Source organism: Rhineura floridana, chromosome 1, assembly GCF_030035675.1.
Source record: "Rhineura floridana isolate rRhiFlo1 chromosome 1, rRhiFlo1.hap2, whole genome shotgun sequence".
Taxonomy (NCBI): domain Eukaryota; kingdom Metazoa; phylum Chordata; class Lepidosauria; order Squamata; family Rhineuridae; genus Rhineura; species Rhineura floridana.
Window position 1 is genome coordinate 61,212,737 of NC_084480.1, and position 26,094 is coordinate 61,238,830.

At 39.3% G+C, this 26,094-nt stretch overlaps 1 protein-coding gene across 11 annotated transcripts in view; it reads right to left on the reverse strand.

Annotated features, from left to right (window-relative positions):
- ARB2A (ARB2 cotranscriptional regulator A) overlaps nucleotides 1–26,094 on the reverse strand; it is a 495,278-nt gene that overhangs the window by 107,422 nt on the left and 361,762 nt on the right. The window contains exon 11 of one of the 11 annotated variants that reach the window (XM_061622266.1): nucleotides 23,803–26,054. The exons of the other annotated variants lie outside the window; for them this stretch is intronic. Within the exon in view, the coding sequence (XP_061478250.1) occupies nucleotides 26,035–26,054 (20 nt within the window). The 3' untranslated portion in view covers nucleotides 23,803–26,034. Of the gene's footprint in view, nucleotides 1–23,802; nucleotides 26,055–26,094 lie in introns of those variants that run through there. 11 annotated transcript variants of the gene reach the window in all.

The following is a 26,094-nucleotide window of genomic DNA, read 5'->3' on the forward strand; positions in this document are numbered from 1 at the left end:
TTAGTCTCCCTTCTTCAAAGTATTAAGGATTTGGCCTCATTACTATGCCTCAGTTGATTGATGTGTGTATTGTGTGTGTGTATTTTTAAAGGATGCTATGAGTGATATCCAACTTGTTCAGCTTAAGATTTCAGGGGGTCTACTCTGAATATGGCTAATGTTGGCTATCACCCTATATTTCCTGTTTTGATGCCTTCTTTTTGCAAAAATATATAGCACAAGAAAATGTCAAGCATAGGAAATTTTGTACACTTGTGTTGTTAGTTTCAGGTTATAAATATAATGCATTTAACAGCATTTTTAAGACTAAAGAATATTTGCCCTTGTTCTTGTTACACTGTAGGCAAGCATCTGGAATAGTCCAAATGCTTAAGCACTGGGCTCCTTCTGCAAACCTAACTATAGATCTGTATTCAAGGATTCAAGCCTTACTTCAGTTGCAGCTGATACCTAAAGGTTTCTTAAGGGTCCTGAGAGTGGTGTATTTAATATTCTTGTTATACCATGATAATAGTACTACAATAGTTTCAGGTTCTTTCCACTCAGCTTCTGTCCCAAGTGCCAACTATGCTTGGCAGCCACAACAAAACATGTACTATATTCAGATTGGGAAGGGAACTGAAGATGGACGCTTCTGCAAATGTGGAGGTGGAAAACAAGTACACTTCTAGAACCCATAATCTTAAAAAGTGTCTCTTTATTAAGATGCAACCAAGTACATGCCTTTCCAGTGGAAGAAAATACTAAGATGCACCTGAAAGGTACTAACACATGCATTTAAAATCCACAGAGAAAATATCACAGGAAGCAGGGAGGGGAGATAATGATTACATAGCCAAAATATCAAAATACTATTGTTATGCCATCCAGGGTTTTCTTGTAGTTCCAAAAATCCCAACATGCATCTGCTTGCACACACTCATAAGCATGCAGCTCCTTTACCTACTTTCAGAAAAAGGGCAGCTCTGCATGTGCATATCTTTGAGTATACTCCCCTTCAGAGGAAGGACTGGATGGAAATGTAATTAAAAAAAAATAAGCGCTTCCCCTTCCATATAAGAGAATGAGCAAGCTTACTTAGATGATTGGTGAAGGACATGCAAATCTCTGGATTGCAGTGTGTATCTACAAATGGGCTTCATTGATTCACGACTTAAACATGAAGTTAACAGTGTGACATCTCCCGAAAACCACTTTGATGTCGATGGGGGCTCCATAGGCTCATGTCATACTTGTAAACAATGATCTGTTTGTTTGGCACTCCTGGAAGGATGGAGCGCTGGAATGGGGACATTCACACAACAGTGTTAAACTACATATGCCACTTGAAGCCCCACCAATGGAGAGGTGGTTTTTAATGCTTGCTTTTTATGTTTGAATCAGGCCAAATCTGTATCGTACACAAAAGAACAGAGCTTGTGTACTATGTTGAAAAATCAAATTTAAAATGCATTTTATGGTAAATGGGTGCGTAAAGCTTAGTTATTCGGACTGAATATTAGACAGTTTCCAGTTATATCATTAATAAATTAAACTTGAATGAACTATTTATGTATCATATTATAACTGTAACCCTGCATCAAATTAAAGGACAAGGCTTTATAGGCCAAGATAAGCAAATCATTAATGCTGAACAAACTGGTATTTTATTATAAATTTTAGACAATATTTACGTATGCTGAACATAAAAAAGACAAAGGAACTCTGAAAGAGCGCACATTAATCAAATGTGCACATAATCGTGTCATGTTTAACCTTAGAGAAAATTTTAGTTTGATCCCTATAATCTTTGACTTGTTAAACATCGCTAATTGAAAGGGTAAGGCCAATAAATATGAATTTGTTTTGAACTACTAAAGACTGATTTTATATATGTTCAAATGAGTTCAATGGACATAGAGACAGAAGGCGTGTGCAGAAAAAACACATGGGTCAGAGCCTTATGGAGAGTAGTACCATTCTGCAAGAAAACTAGCACATCCAGAAGAAGGCTTGGCCAGAACATTTCTCCCTGACATGTTAGTCTTCTATGGGCATTTGAAGTGGGAAAGCGTTCAGATATGCAAGCCTCCATTTGTACTCTGATATGAAACAGTCTGGGAAGGGCTATGGGATATTTCTGAATGTGCAGTTTGTTGGCTCTTACTTTCTACTTGTGTGTAGAATTACAGTCTTAATAGTATTAGAAATCTTCCTTTTCAAAGGAATAGGTTTATTAATAACATATGGTCAAAAGGCCTCCAACTCAGTGCACTGTGATAGGCTTCACAAAATATTGACAGCATCTGGACAAATATTCTTTTGTCAAGGAATAGGTGCAACAGAATTGCTTTGCAAAACATCAGATGGCCAAAGGCTGCTTGAACTTAAAAATTGCCTATATGTTCCAGATTTTAAAGACAACTTAGTAAGTGCTACTAAGATAATGGAATTAGGAGGTGAATTTCATATGAGTGGAGACTTTTGCCATGTTCTAGATGAAGGAGAAATTTGTTACACTGCAAAACTGAAAGATAGACTTTTACATTTAGAATACCTTGAAGCTATGCATGCAAATGTGGTCAAGGAAACCTGTAACTCTGAATGTTTGCATGTTTGGCATAGAAGAATGGGACATGCCAGCTTAGCCAGAGTAACTGCTCTAGAAAAGGAGAATTTGGCAAGAGGCATTAAAATGGGACAGTGGAAATGTACACAGACATGTGAATGCTGTATTAAGACCAAGAGTGTAAAACCAAAATTTCCCAAGAAAAGTGAGAGGAAAACCAAAAGGCCTCTAGAATTAATTCATCTTTGTGGGCCAATGAGAGCGCCATCCCAGGGTGGAAATTTATACATGCTGACATTTATAGATGACTACTCCAGGTATACTACAATGTATCTGCTAAAGGAGAAAAGTCAAGTACTTCAAAAACTGAAGGACTACGTCAGGATTGTGTCCAACAAATTTGGCAGAAAGCCACAGATCATAAAATTTGACAATGGAGAATATGTGTCCAGGGCTATGCAAGACTTTCTCTGTGAGGAAGGCATAGAGCACCAGACTACAGTTGTCTACAACCCAGAACAAAATGGGGTTGCAGGACACATGAACTGGACTCTTGGACAAATGATTAATTCCTTGTTGGAAGATGCATAGTTACCAAAGAAGTACTGGGAAGAAGCTGTGGTTACTGCCACCTACCTGCAGAACCGACTTCCTGCATCTGCAACCAACAAAACACAATTTGAACTATGGCATGATAGGACACCAAGTGTGTCTCACCTTCATGTATTCGGGTGCAAGGCCTTTGTGCACATCCCAAAACAAAAGAGATTAAAACTTAACAACACTGCCAAGGAAGTAATATTCATTGGATATTCTTCAATGCAAAAGGGATACAGAGTAACAGATCCCAAAACTGGCAAAGTTGGAATATACAGAGCTGTCCACTTTGATGAAGGAAAGTGCGCACACTGACCAGAAGGGGCGCCACACCAAACAGATGACAGTGAAATGGAAGAAGAAGCTGAACTATTCTTCCACCAGAGAAGGTATAACAATAATACACATGCAGAGGAAGGTGAGGAGTCTGAGCCACAAGAGGCAACAGAGCCAGAAGGGGCAGCCGAAGCACCAGCACCCTGACACTCTGAACGCACCAACAGAGGTGTACCACCAGAAAGACTTGCCTACCTCGTGAGAGATGAACTTCCAGAGCCACAGACCTGGAAAGAGATTGAAGCCTTACCCAAAGCTGAAGCTGAGAGGTGGAGGCAGCTAGCCAAGAAAGAGCTGGAAGCTCTACACCAAAATAAAACGGACACTGACCAAGCTTCCTCAAGAAAGGAAAGCTGCAGGGTTCAATAGGAAATTCAAGAAAAAGCCAAATGCTAAAGGAAATGCTGAGAGATACAAGACATCAGAAAACGTCTGTATATCAGTACTGTTACCAAGCCAGATGTGGTGGTAGCCGTGGGATTCCTGTGCTGAAAAACCAGCTCGTCAACCAAAAGGGACTGGGAAGCAATCAAGGATGCAACAGACTCTTGGAGTCAGAAGGGGCGAGTTCACGCACCAAGCACATAGATGTGAAGCACCTACCTACCGCAGAGGACTACTCAAGATGGAGTATTGTCCAACAGAAGACATGACTGCAGATGCTCTCACAAAGGCGTTGGGCAAAGTCAGACATTGCAAGCTGCGAGACAAGATGAACCTCGTGGGCTGAACCAAACACTCGTTGAGAAGGGGTGTTGGAAGTGGGGCAAGAGCAACTCCTGTTTTGTTCTTTTGTTTATGTTCCAGAAGGGAGATAGTTAGGGTCCTCCAGATGGATAGGCTTGATTACCTTTACCTGTGATGCTCTGACTTCCTTCCTTCCATTGTTAGACTGATACGTCTTTAGGGAAGCTTATCTGCCCCTCCTCCTTCCGCCTTCTCTTCTCTTCTCCGACTGTCCAGGAGAGAGGAGACACCTTTGTCTCTGCTCTCTCCCTCCTAGCCATGAGGGCAATTCTCACGCCTGGGTATTGCGCCTCCAACTTAGTTAGTTAGAACTAGGTATGCCTTTCTATCTACTATGTATTTCTATAAATAAAGTAGCTTTTCTTATTTTACTAAGTGTTAAGTCTGAGTGATCCTAATGCAGGGTAAAAGCCTGCTTTCTTAGGTAAGCACACACACACACTGGCACACTTGCATTTCAGACCACTGTTACTCTCTGCTTAACTAATTTAGCACCACAACACACATAAACTAAACAAAGGGAGGGGGGGAGAACAGAGATATCTGGTAATTAAAGGAAGCTATAGGGAATTCAAAAACCAAAGCTTTCTGATACCATAAGCAGGTAGTTCTGACACCTGCAGCTACAAGTCAATTGTGAGTGTTAAGTTGTATCTAGAATTACTACTTTCAAGCATGGCTGGTGATTTTGGACAGTAGCACTTAAGAAACCTTCAATCAGGCAGTTCCATCACCACACATTTTCTAAAGCATCCCCATTGTCAAAATTTGCAGGAGTTTGGAGAATTTAACCTTTGGAAATATCAAGGAATGGTTTTGATAAGTTCTGTTGAACATTTTTTCTTCAAACAATAATTGTTTGAATTGTTCCAACATATGGTTAGGATAGAATTAATGTATTCTGAATTTATTATTTAATATGTATATTTCTTGACAATTGTCTAAACCTGGTGTGGGGGACATCAGGCCCAGGGGCCTCTAGGTCTCTCTACCTGGCCCTTGGGACTCTCCCCAGGCCACTGGCCCTTGGGACTCTCCCCAGGCCACATACCCTCTCTGGCTCTGCTTTGCACCCTAAGTGTTTTTGCCCACCCAGAATGTGTTCTTGAACTTTGGGAGGGCCTATTGTTTGTCTGGATGGAGAACAGAGAGGGATGTGCAAGTGTATGTAGAAAGTAGGTAAAATTAACATTCATTGCTCCCCTCACTTTTGCTTCTGGCTGCACTGACCACTTGCACATGGCCCTCAGAAGATTGCCCACAAGGTAATACAGCCCTTGGGTTGAAAAAGGTTTACCAACCCTGGTCTGAAAGAACATTAAAAAAATAAAATTTGACATATATATGAGATTAAGATATAATCCTAAATATTTTGCTAGGGAGTAAGAATAATTGAACCCAATGAGACTCAGGGATGTACTAGTTGTGACATTATTTTTATACTTACCCTAAGAATTTCTGTTCTTAAGCAAGGCAGGTGAGTAGTCACTATCATTTGGGATATCCCCCACTTCCCAGGCTAGGAGGCAGGGCAAGGTTGCTAACTGATTCCTCCTTGGGAGGTGTCCTCCAACATCCACAAACCAGATTGGAAAAGATGAAATAACCCACCAAAAACAGTTAGAACAGCTAGAAGAAAACCTTCTCCTAATTTGCCTGGCATCAACTGAAGTGAGGCTTGCAAAGTGAGGTGGTTTTAATTTTTTTTATTTATTGAGAAAATAAAAGAAACCAAAGAGTGAGTTGACTCCTGTCCTGGGAACTGGAACAGATCAGGGTGGCACTGAAGTAAGGTTACAGAAGAAGCTGCCTGTGATCATAGGTGTGCTACTGATATCATCAGGATCTTTGCGAACACTTTAGGCACTGATTTGAGGCCAAATGGCAGTGCCCTATCTCTGTGCCCACAGATGAAGCATGAGTACTTTCTGAGGGATGGCTGAACTGCAATATGTAGGCAGGTCTCAGACAGGTCTACTGATGCTAAGAAATCATGTCTTAAATTTAAAAATCCACATCTTAGAAGTGGTGCTTTGCAATGAACTTTTTAAACTGCTTCAAGGCCAATATAGTCCTCACATTGAGACACCAACAAAAACATTAAATACACCTTGGAGTACCTCTGGGCTAGCAAGATAAGATTCCTCAGCCGCAATGTTCAGTAAAGGCCAAATGGCAATCATGATGTGTAGGGGTTCTATTTATTCTGGGGACTTGAAAAGGCCAGAAACGTGTCCCATTTCTGGGCAAACTAAGGCATATCTGAAGGAAACTGTTTCCCTCAACCACATAGCCATAGTTGCCTTTGCCCACTGGCCTGCAAAAGAGAGACAACTGGCATGGCCAAGGCTTTGCAGGGTTGCCTGGCATCAACTGAAGTGAGGCTTCTTGTTTCCTTTGGAGAACATGTTAAAGGAGATGGCAGTTTCTCAGGATTACTAGAATGAGCAGTTCCTGGAAGGGCTTGGAGTGCAGCCACTTGGATTTGTATCTGTTGGCTGGTCTGGTGCTGTAAGGAATGCTTGGAAGTCTGAAAGGATTGCCGAGTCTTGTTTTTTTGTATTCCTCCTTTGCTATTTGGAGTGCTTTCTTTTGGTTTTGATCTCCATCAGAACAGCATCAAGTGGATCACGTAAGAGTTTAGAGCCCAAGAATGCAGTGCAAACCAACATCCATATTTCAGCTCTGAACCCAGATATTGCCCCTGGCCACTAATTAGTCATCATGGCTCTTGAGGTCAGCTGGACCTTACCCAAGGAGGATCCTACTAGCAAGACCATAGATAAAAAAATATTTTAAAGGCCATTCTTTACATGCTTGGGAATTTTAGGCTCTGTGGAGGCACTCTCTTCCACCCACAGATAGGTCAGGCAAAGATAGAAATGATGATCGATGCTGCTGCAGTCTCCACGTGTTTGTCAAATGTGCCATTGAGACCACCCTCACCAGGGAAGACTGCTGTGACAGAACTGCAACAGAGGTGTCTATGGAGTGGAACTGAGGTGCTCCATGACTGATTTAGTTTGGAGAAAAGGCGATTAATAGGTGACATAATAGAGGTGTATAAAAGTATGCATGGCATGGAAAAAGTGGATACAGAAAACTTTTTCTCCCTCTCTCATAATGCTAGAACACTTGGACATCCAATGAAGCTGAATGTTGGAAGATTCAAGACAGACAAAAGAAAATACTTTTTTACATCTTGTGGGAGCGAGTTCAATAACTTAATTTTCTTTTGTCTGTCCTGAATCTTGGATGGCTTTAAAAAAAGAATAGAAAAATTCATGCAGGATAAGGCTATCAGTTGCTGCTAGCCATGATGGCTACACTCTGCCTCCATAGATGGAGGCAGCTTGTTTCCAAATACCAGGTGTTGGAAACCGTAGGAGGGAAGAGTGCTCTTGCACTCAGGTCGTGCTTGCGGACTTCCCATGGGAGCCTGGCTGGCCCCTTGTGAGAACAGTATGCTGGACTAGATGTGCCATTGACCTGATCCAGCAAGCTCCTCTTATGTTCTGACAGGGAATAGAAGCTACAGCTTTTTGACTAAGCAAGGGATTGCCTTGTTTCTGGCTGTCAAATGTATCTTAAACTGGCACCATCAAAGGTTTGGCTAGCTCCAATGGAAAAACCACCTGAACCTCAGGTGGTTGAGGATGAACCTCCTTGTTCCTCCCTCCTTTGTTATTGTGAACTGTGTTTTTTTTAAGAAAGATTCAGAAAAAAATCTTAGTTGGAAACATAGATGCTAGACTGTCCACATCTGTGCCCATGCCATCTTCTGACAGCTTGTCATCCTCCATGTTGGTGGTGGATGCGTAAGCCTCCTAGAACCCAAGAAAGAAGACTTAAGGAGTGTAACCAAGGCCTTCATGGCTAGTGCTCCTCAAGAAGCCTTGTAAAAAGCATAGATCTTCTGCCAGGGCTGCTGTCCCCTTATACTGCTCCTGTTGAGGTGTTTGATATAAGCATCTGTCCTTGGGCCTGGACTTCAAAGAAATGGAACTGCAGCTGGAGCTGTGCGAAACCATACTTGATGATCTGGATTATCTGGATCAAGAAAGACTACTGGATGAAGACCTATGGTTTTTCTAGCAGTGTTTATGCTTAGAATGGCTACAGGAATAACACTTATGTTTCAATTTTTTGCAGTCTTTGTACAATTTTTTGCATAAGAAAGAGCAGTAATGACTTGTTTTAGCTGTGCCTGGAAGACAGATCCTTTGACTCCCATTGTAACAAGGGACTTGACCCAAACCAAGAACTCTAGCTGTGTCTAATCTCCTTTAACGCCTGTTGTAGCTTGTCTCATATCTATGCATAGCCTTCCATGTAGTTGTGATGTTCCTATATTAATGTATATATGGTAAGTGTTGGTTGTTTAGAAGATACATGGTAAGTGGAGTGAAAGAGGAGGGGAAGTGAATGGGCAGTAGAATGCTAGATGATTGGCTGAGTGTTTAAAATGGCTGAACGTATAAAAGGAAGAGTGAGAGTGGAATCTGGGGGGAGAAGAGAAAGAGTGGGTTGTTTGGTGGGTTTGAGAGAGTGGTTTGTCAGGAGAGCGTGGAGAAGGAGGGGGGTGGAGTTCGGATTAGTATTAGATAAAACCAGGAATGACTTGTTTTAGCTGTGCCTGGAAGACGCCTGTTGTAGCTTGTCTCATATCTATGCATAGCCTTCCATGTAGTCACTTTCTGGATCTGCCTTATCCTGCTATTGACATGCAGGCACCAGATCTCCTGTAACTGCACAATCCTTTGGCACCATCCCCATGAAGTGGTCTGGGGACTGCATGCATGCTGTCTTCTGGTCAACCCTTTGTATCTGGCCCAGAGGAAAGGAAGCAAAATGGGGAAGTCTTGAAGCTCCTGCCTGATCATTAACTTTTTAAATATGTGCATGTTAAATGCAAATATACATTTAATATATAGTATGGTTTCTACTTCTAAATAAACATGTTCAAAAAAAGGGTACATGTTCATGAATCTGAGGAATATCCACAAAAATATTCATGTATCACTCACTGTATTGTGAGGGCCTAAGGGACTACTATCTGACTTTACAATATTTAACAAAAACAATGCAATATATATAACATCAAACCAGGATGGAGACTAGGATCCTTGCTGCAAACATGAAATGCTTCCTATTTAGTAGGCAGCTTTGATTTACATGGAAACGCCCATTCTGCATCCCACACATCATCAAGGGCCTGAGGACAATAACCAGCTTAGCACCAGTCAACGGAAGCCTTTTAAGCTCCCGCTGAATTCAACTGGGCATGGGCATCACCTCCCCCCTCAATATCTGAGAACTGCAGCACTCTGTACGCCTTCAGAGGAAGGGGTTGAAAAACCTCTAGAGAAAGAACCTAGGTTGCACTGGGTCACCTCTAGATCCTTTCCTGACAATTCGCCCTCTTCCCTATCAGATTCAGGGGAATCATCCAAATCAGACAATGCCCCCTGTTGGCCATAGACCTGCTTGGGCAACTGTCCTTGTACCTGCAACCCCTGGACCATAGTGGGTGCGGGGTATGCGTGTGTCTGGGTGTCTGATCAGTCCTGTTGACTCATAGCGCCCTTTACCAGTGAGATCCTTGTCTCCCACCATGGGCGCTGTCTGAACCCCCGCCCTGCACAATATGACAGGGAATAGGAGTAGGACACCCAGGCTGATGTCGGGGTGTGTGCCACCCCAGCTGATGGCTAGGGTACAATGAGAGGGCGATCTGGTATAGCTGTATTGCTATGGCAAACTGCTATATCTCCTCTCCCTGCGTGAGTCACGAGTGATATCTGTGCCTCCGTTTTCCTTTATGGGATCGCCTACTTGAGGGCTGTACCGCTTACTTTTAAGGGCATGGTAAATGGGGCCCCTGATTTCAACAAAGATAAACTCCTTGACCCCAGACAAGAACTTAAGAAACTGAGAATGGGGTGTGTGTGGAACTTCCATAACTTCAACAGGAATACTCACCCCCCCGCTGCCCCCACTTGAGGTTGGGTAGAGCGCAGGCTGATAGCTTGTTGAGCCTAGCGCTGGCAGCTCTTGAGAATCCATCACATGTCCTGTGTAACAGAAGTCTTGGCGGGAGAACGAGGAAGAGGCAGACAAAGCCATAAAGTGGCAGCTGCAGCTGTTCTTCACTTAGGAAAAAGTGAGGGAAGCTGCTGCAATGGCAAACCGCAGTAGCGGGCGCTGCTCAACCCCCTGCTGCCATGCACAATCCAATTTTGGGGTAGATACCCCCAGGCAGCACACCTCACTGGTTCTTCTCCTGGGAAGGGGGAGGGGGGAGCCGGATCCTGCAATCTCGCTCAGCATGAGTGTGGCGAAAACGCAGCTCCAAGAAGCAAGAAGTCAGTCTCCCTTCAAAAGTGGCTGCCGCTGTTGCTGAAGCACTGCGGCTAGCCACGCTCCATTGCTCTGAAGAACGCCTCACATGGTGCTAAACTGCTCAGTTGAACTGAACGATCCTCCCAAGCCCCCGGACCCATGATGTGAAGGCGGGCAGGGGGGAGAAAACAGTAAAGGATGGAGACAGAAGAGAGAAATAGCTAACATTAAGGAGAGAATGACAAAAAGCAAAAAAACTGAAAAAACAGCAAAAAACAGAGGTAAAAGGAAGTTCTGAGCAGAGAGAAGACCCAACCTTCACAGGTCGCAGGCAGGGCCGGTCTGGAGAGCGGGATGACTCCTCCCCCAGGAAAGGAAACTAAGAAATCTCTAGACCCTGCCTGTCACGACCAGTAAGAGGAGCCATCCCTTATCAGGAATGTCCTCCAGCCCTATCTAGCAAATTTTGCCCTTGTTATATAGGCTAGTTTTGATACATACACCCTTCTCTGTCTTCCATCCAGACCAGAAAGAGGCATCACTAGGGTGTAATGGGACAATCCAGATAATGGCTTAATTAATACATATAATCTGCTGAAATAATTTACATAAGTTTATAATGGTTTAGCTTATAGGTTAGCAGTGCATAGAAGGAATAAATTCTCTTTTAAAAAGGCTTTCTTCAATCCTCCCTTCTAGACAAAGCATTGTTTAAAGCAGAGTATGGTACAAGATAACATGTCTGGGCAGTCAGCCAATGTTTTATGGTAACTGTCAATATGAAGTGAGAAGAAGATATGGAGTGCTCTTGGGAGGCAGCAAATGCTGCCCCTAGTGGACAACATAATTGATAAGGCCATGACAACAAGTCTCATTAAAAAGAAAGTGTATAAAAAGCCAGGTTTTATACCACTCAGGACACCTCAGCTCTGCTGGAGTGGGGGGTTGAAGAAATCAGGAGAAAACCATCCATTCCATCCATGATATCTGATGGATGATGTATCATGATATGCATTTCCATGTACTTTGTAATTTTGGCTTTGCGATATGATTTAGAGATTAACTCAATCCTTCATCTATTGTAACTTTTTTTAACTAAGATGTGCCTTCAGAGTCTTATTTTGTTGTTATGTGCTTTCAAGTCGATTACGACTTATTGCGACCCAATGAATCAGTGACCTCCAGGAACATCTGTCATGAACCACCCTGTTCAGATCTTGTAAGTTCAGGTCTGTGGCTTCCTTTATGGAATCAATCCATCTCTTGGTTGGCCTTCCTCTTTTTCTACTTCCTTCTGTTTTTCCAAGCATTATTATCTTTTCTAATGAATCACGTCCTCATTATGTGTCCAAAGTATGATAACCTCAGTTTCATCATTTTAGCTTCTAGTCACAGTTCTGGTTTAATTTGTTCTAACATCCAATTATTTATCTTTTTCACAGTCCATGGTATCCGCAAAGCTCTCCTCCAACACCACATTTCAAATGAGTTGATTTTTTCTTACCCGTTTTTCATTGTCCAACTTTCACATCCATACATAGAGATCGGGAATACCATGGTCTCAATGATCCTGACTTTAATGTTCAGTGATACATCTTTGCATCTGAGGACCTTTTCTAGTTCTCTCACAGCTGTCCTCCCCAGTCCTAGCCTTCTTCTGATTTCTTGACTATTGTCTCCATTTTGGTTAATGATTGTGCCAAGATATTGATAATCCTTGACAAATTCAATGTCTTCATTGTCAACTGTAAAGTTACATAAATCTTCTGTTGTCATTAATTTAGTCTTTTTGACGTTCAGCTGTAGTCCTGCTTTTGTGCTTTCCTCTAACTTTCAATAACATTCATTTCAAATCCTTACTGGTTTCTGCAAGTAGTATGGTATCATCTGCATATCTTAAACTATTGATATTTCTCCCTTCATTTTTTACACCTCCTTCATCTTTGTCCAATCCTGCTTTCCGTATATGTTCTGCATATTGATTAAACAGATAGGGTGATAAAATGCACCCGTCTCACACCCTTTCCGATGGGGAACCAATTGGTTTCTCCATATTCTGTCCTTACAGTAGCCTCTTGCCCAGAGTATAGGTTGTGCCTCAGGACAATCAGATGCTGTGGCACCCCCAATTATTTTAAAGCATTCCATAGTTTTTCATGATCTACACAGTCAAAGGCTTTGCTGTAATCACAGAGTCTTATACTTTGATGTTAAATGGATATCCAGCAAGTTCTTTCATGCTGATATGCATTCCTGTTTTTCTGTTTCTATAATAATGGCTAAGGCCATCCAGAATGTATTTTGTTAGTTGTAGTGTGCAAGATATGAATAAATGGCATATGTTATAAAGACTGTTGTGATGTTTGAAGTCTGACTCCGAAATAGAAGATTTCTGGTACTTCCCAAGACTTAAGAATTCTTGAGTGGGATCTCCACTATTCTCCACCTACACTAGATGACTGCTGTTGATAACTTGTGAGCTTAGGTGAACTAACGTTCGACAGACAAGGACTTTACATAGACAGGGAGGAAGGGAGGAAGCAAGAACCCTTGACCCTAAGCATTCAATGGCAAGGGGGCTAGTCCTGCCGATATCAAGGCTGTGTTCAAGGACACATTCCAGCTAGGAAAAAACACCCAAAGGGAATGCAAAGCATGGCCAGTAAGGGGTGTGGCCTAAGGAGAGTCCTGAGTGTCAGATAAAGGGTAAGATGGAGAGCTACATTGTCCCTGAGCCTGAGATTCCTTACCCTTATCTAAAGCTTTTGGAGCACCCTTGAATATAACATCTACTTGACTGCTCCTAAATGTTTGTTAACACTCAAATAATTCTACAAGGTTGGTGAGATAGGATTTACCTTTGAAGAAGCAATAATACTACTACTGCTCCTGCTACTATTATTGTTCCTGCCTTGTCTTTTAGGGTAAGGCCTCAGAAGGTGAAAATACTAAAATACTTCTACTTGTAACTACCTTAGTATAGCAGATGCCTGCATAATCATTAACTTGTCTCCGTATCCAATGTAGTACCTCTATGTAATTAAAAAGCCTTCACAATCCTATAGAAGCTGGTCTAAAACAAACAAAATGTTCAGATATCTGTGAACCCGCAGACTACATTGTACTTGGGGAAATGAATAGGGCCGTTGTCTTGCACGGTGCAATGTTGTGATTAGGCATTTGCCTGGTCACCTTGTGAATGAACCGTGACTCCTAGTGACCGAGAAGGCCACCGTCACCACCACCATGGGTACTGATGACTCATAAGGGAATTTGGGATACTTCAGGGCGGGAAGATGAATAAATGGGGCTATGTTAGAGGCTTACAAAGCTACGAATCGTGCACAGAGAGAGGACAGAGGAGAAATGTACTTCCTCTCCCACCTTATTAGAATGGAAGAGTGAATCCGAGCAGCGATACTGAATGAGAGAGGAAAAAGGAAAGATTAGGGTCATCGTCTTACACATCAGTGTTCTGTTGTGATTAGACAGTTGCCTCTTCGCCTTTTGTGAATGAAGCATTTTCTGACTGGCGCCCATGACACTTTCTCAACATTCCAAGTGTGTTCGCTCACTGGCCCAAGGAGGTTGGTGACCACACTTACACACCTCTCTCCTCCATCTGAGCAAGCAAGAGACATTGTCAGAGATGAAGGACGCATTCCCGCCAGGCGAGAACACTCATGGGGGGGTGAAGAGGGTCAGAAAGCTGTAATCCTGTACATACCTGGAAGTATACTTGCCTTGAACTTACTGGGGTTTACTTCTGAGTCGACACTCCATTGGCCACATAAACAGCTCTCTATTCTGTTTTTATTGTAACATGTTGATTAGTGCTGAGTTTGTGTTTTCCTCTTCCCTCCTTGCCCTTTCTCTTTGTGCGTTATGCTTTTTAGATTGTAAGCCTGTGGGCAGGGACTGTCTGTATTAATTGATGGTATGTAAGCCACTCAGGGAGCCTTTCTGGCTGAAGAGTGGGGTACAAATACAATAAATAAATAAAATAAAAATAAATAAAAATGTAAAAAACCCCACCCACAATTGAACAAACAATAAAAACAGCAGCATATAAAATAATATGTAGGAGATAGTAATAACAACAATAAAGAGCTTGGTATGATAAAAAGTCTATGTTTCCTCATATGGGCATAAGCCATCCTTTGCCAACCTGGAGCCCTCCAGATGTTTTGGAGTTTGAAGTTACAGGAAACCAGATTTTGGCTGAACATCAGGAAAAACCTCCTGTTATAGCAGTACAACAATGGAACTAATTACCTAGGGAGGTGGTGGGCTCTCCAGCACTGGAGGCATTCAAGAAGCAGCTGGACAGCCATCTGTAAGGTCTGCTTTAACTTGGATTCCTGCATTGAGCAGGGGGTTGTCTCGATGGCCGTACAGGCCCCTTCTAATTCTACTATTCTATGGATGACAACTCTAATCAATTGCTATGGGAATTATTGTCCAAAACATCTGAAAGGCAGCAGGCTGGCAAAGGGTGGCACAGGCTGTCCTTAAAATAACCTGGTCCCATACTGTTTGGGGCTTTAAAGGTCAATACTATCATTTTAAATTCAGCCCAGAAACAAATGGGTAACCAATGTAATGGATGCCAAATTAGGGTACTATGATCAAAGTGCAGAGTAAGCATCATTTATTTAACAGTTCCAGCCTTAATGCTTTCTGTCAATTGGAACAGAAGTTAAATTGAATCTTGTTTTTTTCGTAGTTTTCTTGCATTGGCTACTTTCCAATATTATGAAGATTGCCATTAGGTTACACAGATGTTGCTTTTTAATTTGTTATCTAATTCTACAACTTCATCCTTTCTGTTCATTCTCTTCTGTCCCTCCATTATGGCCCACAGCTCAGCCATTTTCTCCTTTATCATTTCCATTTCCTTTACATACTCAGGAGATTCTTTTCACAGTTGCTGTTTTTAGGTTGGAAACCTTCCCCATATTTGTATCCATCTCAATTTTAAGACACCTCAAACATGTCATGGGGTGAAAAGCCCCTTCCCTGTTACACTGTAGAAACGTTTATACATACAACAAGGCTAGTTAAAAGTGTATTTCTCTAGTCTTTCAATATATGCATACATGAATAGGGATTCTAATGGAAGTGAATGACTGTGAGCATGATATCAGGGTGTCATTGTTATTCTAGAGGCATTTTTATTTTAGATGATAGTTTTTGCATCTGTGGCAAAAAAAAACGACTGTCTCCCTCTCTAATATATATACACACTTAGCCAGACTGTGTCATGTCCCATATACAAGGTCACACCATTTACTCTAAATTAATTCATCCAGAATTGTGAATTTCAAAATTTGATGAATGAATCAGAAACAAAGTAATCTGAGTGTTTTTATACAATTAAAATATTTTATCACAGCTCCTGTATTTCAGCTTTGTTTGATTGCCCTCATATGGATAGCAACACATTTTGGAATTGGCTTCTTAAGCATCTAAGGAGTTCAAATTATCATAATCATGTATCTGAAGTTCATCTGATCAATATATTTGTATGCAAACTCAACAATTACTCTACAGACTCCTCTAGTTGTAGCTGCCATCACAGTTTACACCTGTGAGCCAAAAAGAAGCCTGTGAGGTCACTCCTCAGATAGGGATCATTTCTAGCGCCTACTGCCTGAAATTCTTCTTAAATTCATGGAAAATATGTGCTCTATTAGCAAGCTACAGATCCTCCTCAAATATATAAAATGGACTTATACTGAGTCAGACCATGAGTCATCCAGCTAGGAGCTGTCTATTCTGACTGACCGCAACCTCCCATCACCAGACAGAAATCTTTCTTGCTGTGCCACTTTAAGAAGAAACAAGTGGAAATGATGGAGATTGAACCTGCAAATCATGTACTCTGAGCTAAGTATGTATCAATAAACCAAGCTGAGAAGTGCTTCTGGAAAAGATTTATATCACTCGTGGCTCTTCTGCACAAAGACCACATGATTTTGTAGTATCTAAGTGTCGTAATTTTAATATCTAAAATTTTATGAAACAGTAAAAATTACTTGACTTTTGATTACTGTCACAAGCCTGCCTGATTTTGAATTCTTCCCTCTTAAGTTTGCCACATGAATGTGAAAGGAATCCCTCTGGAAACAAAACAGTAAGTGTACACAGGAAACAAACTGCTGTGATCTGCTGAAGTAATCTTGCTCTATTTTGTAACATGCATTACTCTAGTTTTACATTTTTACCTTTGCACTTTGCTGTATGTAACCGGGCAACATAATTAGCCACTGGTAGGTAGTGTTTATGTGAGTTCTCAAAGGGTTAAGAAGCTGCTTATAACCAAAATCAGCTTTGCCTGGAGCTTTGGTGTCTATGTAATCAAATTAGACAGGAAGGGCATAGTGTCACCTTACACAAACCAGTGGCACTTTCTTCTTTACTTTGACCTTTATAATTGGAAGTCAGTGCTTATCTTATTCCAAATATTTTTAAAAGATTACTTTAATAAACTTTTTTTTCTGATAACAGCAGTAACCAGATAATTTTCATAAGCAATGTAGTGTGAATGGCCCAAGGCAATTGGAAAGGCTTCATTTTTCCACAAAGCAGCTTTCATTTTAACTCTAACACAACACTATGGCACTTGCTCCTAAAGATTTTAACTGACATATCCACCTGTTACACTGGAATAGCATTCCTGCATTGCTGGCACAGCTTTAACAACTTTATTAACACTTGCTAATATGTCCTATCCCAAGGATGAAGAACCTGTGGCTTCCAGCATGGCAAACAGATGATAGCGTTGTAATCCATCATCATCTGGAGGGCCACTGGTTCCCCACCCTTGATGTATCCTATTGATTTTTTTTTTGGTGGGGAGAATAGTGTAAGAGTAAATCTTCTTCACCATAGCTGACAGGGAATCCTATAAACGTGACAGATAATCTACTAGCATTTCTAAGAAACTGCAGCTAACCCACTTGAGATAGCTACAGTTCTCACCCTCTCAAATGACACTATGTTTTTTGAAGTAAAAAAAAAATGTAAAAAAGGCTGCATTTAAAGATGCTTAATAATGTACAGAGAAGAGCTCTATATCAGAAGAATATTGCCCACTGTGCTACACCCAAACTACTTTTCAATGTAGTCATTGTTTTCTTAATCTTTGAACATAAAGGATATAAATTAAACAAAAAGTGTATGTACAAACAAAAGGTTTTTCTAAAGTTTAAATAAAAAACTTTAAAGAACATTTCTGTTATACAGAAATCCAAGAACAAATATTGGCAGCTTCCACTTTTTCTTTTTACTTATTCTGTAAAAATGGACTACTTCAGCATGTTTACGGCTAAAGTCTGCACACAAGTTGCACAAAAACAGTAAGAACAAATATGATGCAAATACAGAACACGATAAATACACATTTATTGCATTGCAATAAATGCTTCCTGCTGGGAGGAAGGGTGGGATATAAATTAAATAATAAATAAATAATAAATAAATAAAATAACTGAAATACTTTATTGCTATATTTATAAGAAATAAAAAAATTAACTCATAAAGAATTAAAGAAATCCATTCGTGCAGCCCGAGCTACTAATATAGTAATACATAGCAAATATGAATATGGTTAACCTGTCTTGTTAGTTCTATACATTATATTTGTGCTGTGAGACCATTTATTAAAAAAAACCCCAAGTTTAACAAAAAATCTGGAAATCTGTATTTTTGATGAGCCTCAAATTATTCTGCTGCTCATACTATGTACAATTCATTGTAGGAAAATGTGTTAAATATTAAGAAAAAACTCAATATTAAGGGAAACAAATTCAAAGATGAGATGGCACATAAACGTATATAAACAATTTATTTCAAACACACTGACATTTTGTATAATCAGACAGCTTGGAAGCATTTTTCTCTACTTTTTAAAAGAACATACACACACACATATATTTTAGATCTAACCATAAGTTCCTAGGCATTTTCTTCCTTTTAATATGTGAATTCTTAAGATACATTTTTTTAAACTGAATGCATTATATTCATTCATTTACACCTATTATACAGTGGATCATTCATCTGAAACAGTTAACAGCCAGCAAGTTCCTTACTTTAAATCTTCATTTATTGCTTCAGACCTCCATTATGTATGCCAGAAGATTAGGATGTAAAACTTTCCGAATGAGGTAGGAGTGGTCATGACCAATAGGTCAGCACAGAACTGGGCCACTTTTGCCTTCTACACTCAGCGATGTGGAACTAAGTGAAGCCAAACAACTAGCTGGTTGGACTCTGGCCAAGAGCCTCAAAATTGCTGACTGTTGCCACATTCTTTCAATTTTAATAAAAGGACTGGCTTAAACATTTGCTAAGAGTGCCAGCTGCATTTGCAAAATAAAAAAGAGAGTACAAGTGAAGCAAAGACATTCCCCTTAACATATGATCACTTATTTCACTAGAAATTTCTCTTCATTGCAATGAATGGCTGTAAATGGATTAATGGCATAGCTCCAGAAAGCATGTCATAGATCTCTACTGAACATATACATTGTTCTATAAAACACGTACAGAGAATCTCACTTCTTCCTAACTTTCTATTAATATATCATTTATAAGACAAATTTTATTTCAAGATTAATGTACCACTTCAATAAGTGTAGGCAGAAGAAGTCCCAGTCAGAAAATAATAATGTAACACTTCTAAATGCTGAATAATATTAACACCGCAGTAAATTACTATTTCAGTACATTTTAACCTTCTCATTGCTGTAAAGAGGATAAAGTATCCTGCTAGATTATTACATATGAAGGAGTGTGCTAATGTAAGAAATATAAAATATTAAGACCACAAACTTGAACCAATTAGTCAGTGCAGTTAAGCAGCTGAATTTAATTAGTTGTACCCAGTCGATCACTGCACTTTGCAGGTGAGGGCTTCCTGCAAATGCCATCTTATCAGGAGATCTGTTCTGTACAACATAGGAAGCAGACCTTTAGTGTTGTGGCACCTATCCTTTGGAATTCCTTCCCATTAAATATTAGACAGGCACCATCTCTGTTATCTTTTTGGTGCCTACTGAAGACCTTCCTCTTTCAACAAGCCTTTTAAGTAGAGACCTTATCCCAATTTAAACATTTTTTCAAGATGTTTTAAAGTCATTCGTTTTTAAGATGTTTTAGAGTGTTTTTGTTTGCTCGTTCTGGGAGGAAAGGAGGGATATAAATTTAATAAATGAATAATAAATAAGTGTAGATTAATAAGCAACCCTGGCCATAAGCAAAACTCTGGGACTCCTAAAAGGTATGCTCCTATGCAGATCACACAGATGTCAACTTCTCCCTGTGCCAAATGTGATGAAAAATAAATTAATGCTGGTTTTTCTTTCTGGCTTATATACCAAATGAGGGGACAGTATAAATTTGTATGTTATTTTACACTTAAGTGGAAGGTTCTCTCTTCAGATTTGTTAAAAAAGCCCCTTCATTAAGGTATGAAGTACATAAATTGTTTGCATTTCATTTATAGATCAATTAAATAGTGTAAAAGTCAGACAATTAGTTTATAGCTCTATCCAATATATGCAAGGTTCTGCTCCTCACCTTTTTCAGCTAAAATAGAGCAAAAACAACAACTATTATCGATCAGTTGTACTACAAGACTGGTATAGAGGTGCATATTACTACATTTCTGAGAACTGGTTACAGTTAAAAATTGCCACCTAACATTCTATGGAACATTTTTTTAAAAAAAATGTCCTATTTTAAAGAATGCATAGGTAAGAACAATACTAAGGCCCAGCAACATTTAGTTCTTCTATCAAATTTCTAAGTTTTAACTGCCTTTCTTAAGAATTACTCTAAAGGACTCACTGTAAAGACGAGTTCTCTAGTAATTACTATCTATCAAAAGCAAACTGACCATGTCATTTGAGGGCTAACTTGCAATGGAATACTGCCGTGACACTTATCACAGGATGCTTCATTAGAGCAGACAGATGAAACTGCAAACAAATAAGCCACAATAATTTGACTTCATTTTTAATGTTTTAAAAAATCTTCCCACTATTTCTTGCGTATCTTATTTTGAGGCTATGCTACCGCTTTGAAATAATATTTAATTCAAATTGTATCTTTACTTTTTCTCCTTCGAAACAGAGGATAGGAAGTCAATGGGTATAACTTAGTGAAGCTACTGAGATGAGTTGTTGGCAGGGTGAAGTGGTAGATTTTAGTAATAGCTGGAAGCGGTTCTGAGCTTTGAAGTCAGTATGGCTTTGATGTAGTACTCCTCTAGTTAATCACAAGATAGTCTTGAAAAAAAACCTTTTCCAAATACTGTTCTTAGTGTCACTGCTCAAAAACTTCTTATATGATACCTCCCCCCCCCCAGCAATCTTCAAATTTGGCCTCAGACTGCTTTCTGCTCTTTCATTTTCATACTCTTTTAAAAGGCCTTTAACATTCAGATTAAAACCAAACATTGTTGGACTGGTTGTGTGTTACTTTGCAAAGTGACTTCAGGCAATAAGCCTATGGTGCACAAACACATCCAGAAAGTATATTACTCGGACCTACAGAATTAAAAGGTGATAGGGGAAAATAATTCTTTGCACATGTACTTCCTCTGAGTGGTCCTTAGTCTCAAGAGAATGTACTATAAAAAAGGTAAAGGGAAATGTCACATGAAGAGAAACAATAAGGGAGCAACACCTCTGCTTTTCACTTGGATTAAACTTTCATTTAAGGCAAACTGTTATAGAAATATGTGAAACTGACAAGAGATAAAATTTGCTTGCAAAATATATATATTTGTAAATAGAGATCTAAAAACTTCATCAGTTTTTACTGCAGATATGTAACACTCGCATTAGGCTGCTAAGTGTAGCAGAAAAAATAACGTAATTCTGTATCCTTAATTATCTACTGCTTCTTCTTCTGTACTTAATTTAAATGTTATATACAAATCAAACTCCACAGTGTAGCAAAGAACTGTTATTGTTATCCAGTGTTGGCAGAACAAGAATGTTAAAGCTGTTAAGCCATAATCTTTTATTTGCAGTGAAGGGCTGATAATCTGTGCACATTTGTACATGAACTCTAAAATGAAGCTGCCATTCACAAAGTCCTGTGCTCATCTAAACAGACGAGAATAAAGAACATGGCATGTGACCAGTAAATTATGGGAGAGCAACACCTCAAGGTTAGAGGTCACTGAAGATTTCAACAAATCTCACCAGATATGGCAACAGATTAAGAAAGGAGACAGATTGCCCTCCAACCCTAACCTGTTAAGACCTTTGAAGTCTTAATGTGACCTCTATTCTGCTCTTTCATATTAGTTAGTTACACTAATTACAGCCTAATAGTACCCTAGTGGCAGACATTTTTTCTAAAGCCATCTAGTGAAAAATATTAGAAAAAATGGTGACTGCTCCAGCCAAATTGCAATGTTCACATTACAAGTACTTACCCCCAATTTACAACACAGACTTTGTAAACTTCTATCAACTATAATGGAAAAGACATCAAAGTTTCGTGTAATGTACCCATGTATTACTGCAGGAAATGCATACACCAGAACCAATTGATCTTTGTGTAAAAACTCTGGGGTTTTTTTGGCAAATGGTTCGGATGGCAGGCAAAGTTTTTCTTCAGTGTAAAGACAGCTTACAATTTAATAAACTAAGGAACTCATCCTTTGTTAGAAGCAGCAGACACTTTTAACATTTTCATCAAACTTTTTGTTTCCAATCACATGAACACACCAATTCCACAATAGTTTAAACACTCATTGCTACTATGGAAAATGTAAAGATATATTGGGTGGTGTCCAACTCTGCATGCATGCAAGGATGCTTGTGCAGAGGGATTCTCTACCCTTCCTCCCTACTGCAACCCCCTGTACTCCCCCAAAAGCCTCTCCTGAGGGTTAGGGAACACCAGGAAATGGTTGTGGGATAAATTGCTGAAGTGAGAGGGATAATTGCCACAAAAAAAGGTGGAGGCAGTTTGCATAAATGGGAGCACTACTCCCACTGCAGTCCATACCTCATAACACAGGCCTTTTCTGAAGATTCCCTGACCCTCAGAAGTGGCTTTTCAGGGGGTGCAATGAGAAGGGGGGAATTACTATGTGTGACTGCCCTTGCATGAATGCAGCACTGGATAGTTTTAATTGAAATTAGTCACAATGCTAGATAGCCCCAAGTCACTCAAGTTCAATAGGAAGGCTGGTCTTAAAACAGAAAATCAGCATTCCCATTTTAACTGGGGATCAACTGCTGTAAAATGTGTCAAAACATTCCAAACTATATGCATGCTTCTGCCCATGTGGTTGTCTCGGACTGCCATTCATTTCAAGTGAGCTTCAGCTGACTGAGTTCTGATTGTTAAAAGGAAGGACAGTAGTTAACCCTAAACTGGTAGCTTTATATGCAAATACAAGGAAAACCATTAAAGGTTTCTTAATCAAAACACTTTCTTCCAGTCAAGCATTAATGTCTCTTCTCTTTTCTGTTTCTTGATCTGTTTTATTTTTCTTCTTATATTTGAATTATTATTTTGTTTTTTCCAGTACTTGTATTGTGTGGCAGAGTTCTATGCTTCTGTTTTTTTTTCTTGTTTATAAAAATTACAATAAAATATTCTTTAAAAAAAACCTGCTTTAGCAGTGAAAGGGACAAGATAGTGCATCGGTACAGCCTTTACAATTGACTTAAGCCCCAGTGCCCTTGCTTGTTGAAAGCTCCAAAAATACATGGGGCATTAATTTGGCGTAAAAACTTTGGCTGATTACCCACACATTTAACATTTTCAGATTATCAGCAAGTAAATGGAGAGATGGAAGGACTTAAAAATGCTGACCTTCTTGACAATAAAATATAATCATATTAATCAGACCACAGACAGAACTGAGATATAATAAATTCTGGATATTCCATGGCAGGATCCAAGACCTTTGTTAGGCATGCATGTACAAGAGCTTACATGTCTGTATCATATCACAAATTACTTTTGAAACGCCCCCAAGTTCGTTGTGCTGTATAAGATAGTGTTATTAATCACAAGTTCAAATTCTATTGGGCATGAAGAACTAGCTAAATGGGTCTTTGCATTCTGTTCTTTATATTTAGCTATATAGTTTACTCTTTAGTTTCTTTCCATTTAAACTAAAGAAACAAAAATATAATAATGTGTTATGATTTTGTTAAATCAAAATAACTAAACAAATATTTGCTACTGCAAGAGAATGTAGCTTTTCTGAGATTAAGATACATAGGTACAAAGAAACTTTGGACTTAATATTGCAAATTTCTGTGTGCATACAGTTTCCATTAAAACAAATTTCTTTAGCTCCACTACAGTTACCTCCTAAAGGGAGGGGATAAAAACACACACATCTATACTGAAATAGTTAGCCCAATAGACACAAAGAAAGCAAAATTCTGCCAAAATACAGATTCTTTCCTGTATTTTTTTCTTAAACATACAAACTTAATGAAATTTAGTATATAGTATAAGATTATTTTACTTTAATTTTTAGAGGCACAGGTAACAAAGGACAATCTCAGGCTTCTCTAGGCCCATCTGTGATGCTTCAAAAACACCACTTTCTCATGGAAAAACATTGTCTCTGGAGAGAAGACTGTTAAAGAATTTAGGAACATTAAGAATGCTTACACTTTATTATTCAGAATTCCTGTGTTATCTAATAAAGAGATGATAAACAATTTAATCTATGATGTACCATATTTTAATCATGAATCTACTCGTTCTGGGACTTACTTGTGTCTACTTGATTACATACTTACATAACAAAAACAAATAGATAAGGCATCTCTGTTACGTTACCTCTAATTCTGGGATGTGATAACATAACTTCTCAGATATGGTTCTGAAGTGGTACAGAATTAAATTACAACAAATAAGTTAACAGGCTGATCTGAACAAAATGTTCATAAGTAAATATTAGTAAGATAAAACTGATAGTGTGCTTTTGATAAATATTTGTGAACTAGGAGTATTGTTTTCCAAATCCCTTTATATTTGCTATCAAGATGATTTACCACTTTTACTACATTTTATATCTTAAACTGGATTTGTTGGTTGTCAATGACAATGAAATCAAATGATTAATAGACATGGTTCTAAAAGTGTTACAAAACACTCCATATTGCAAATATACCTCGAACCTCCCCTTCATTCTTGATTTTCATGAAAGCCAAATTCATCCCTCTATTCTAGTTCATATAACATATATATTATATACCCAGTCGAACACTGCACTCTGCAGGTGTGGCCTCCTGCAGATACCATCTCATCAGGAGGCTCATTCCGCATAACATCGGAAGCTGACCTTTACTGTTGTGGGACCTCCCCTTTGGAATTCCCCCTCCCTAAATATGAGACAGGCACAATTTCTGTTATCTTGTTGGCACCTACTGAAGACCTTTCTTCTTTTAACAAGCATTTTAAGTAGAAACCTTATCTCAGTCTGGAATTGCTTTTTAAGATTTTTAAAAGATTTTAAAAAAGACATTTTTAAGATGTTTTATTTTTAAGACATTTTAAAGATTTATTTTTAAAATGTTTTAAGATGTTTTGTTTCTGAGATCTTTTAAGATGTTTTTACTGTTTGTTTTTTGTTTACTGCCCTGGACTCTTTCTGGGAGGAAGGGCAGAACAGAAGTTTAATATATAAATAGAATGTGGCTGCTAAATTTTTGCTCTTACTTAGCAAACTATGGCTGCTGAGGCCCTTCTCTGGGTATCCCCACTTTTAGATGTTAGATGGATAGTTACCCTGGCAAGAGTCTTTTTTGTGATGGCATCTCAGCTCCCTTCCCAGCCATATTAACCTGGGAACTTATTTATTATCTTTAACATGCCAGGATAAGTCTGTTTGCCCAAGTTTTTAACAACTTATACTGCTATTTTAAGGTACTTTGGAGCATTTCTACTTTAGCTGTTTTATTAATAAGTTTGTGACATTGTCCCCATGAGGCTTTTATACTAGAAATAAATTTCTTAAACAAATCATGTTCTCAGAATCAAGGTGTCATCACCAAAGTTATCAGTCTATTTTTTTTTAAATCAGTATTCTGCCAGAGAACACTGTAATGGGGTAGAAAAATGTAAAGAGTGCCTTGCATACAACCATGCACAAAGGCATTTTAGGTCTGACTCACTCTTCTCTCTACAGACTTTAACAGAGAAAACTAAAAGGCATTCACTTCCCTCTCTGTGCTTTTGTAGGCAATAATTTTACTATTAAAATGGAATACATCACAGAGGTACTCCAGGAAAATAACCTTATGATTAATTTGGGGTGGTGGTGGTGAGGGGAGCTTCAGGCTTATGTTTTGCTCAATTGGCCCAAAAAGTCACAGAAACGATATGCAAAGCTAATTGAAAAGAATGAACATAAGAAGATCCTGCTGGATCAGGCCAATTTCCCATCAGTCCAGAATCCTGTTTGCCTATGTGCGGGCACACGATTCTATAAATGGTAATTGGGAGAGTTGGTAGGTCAGACAACT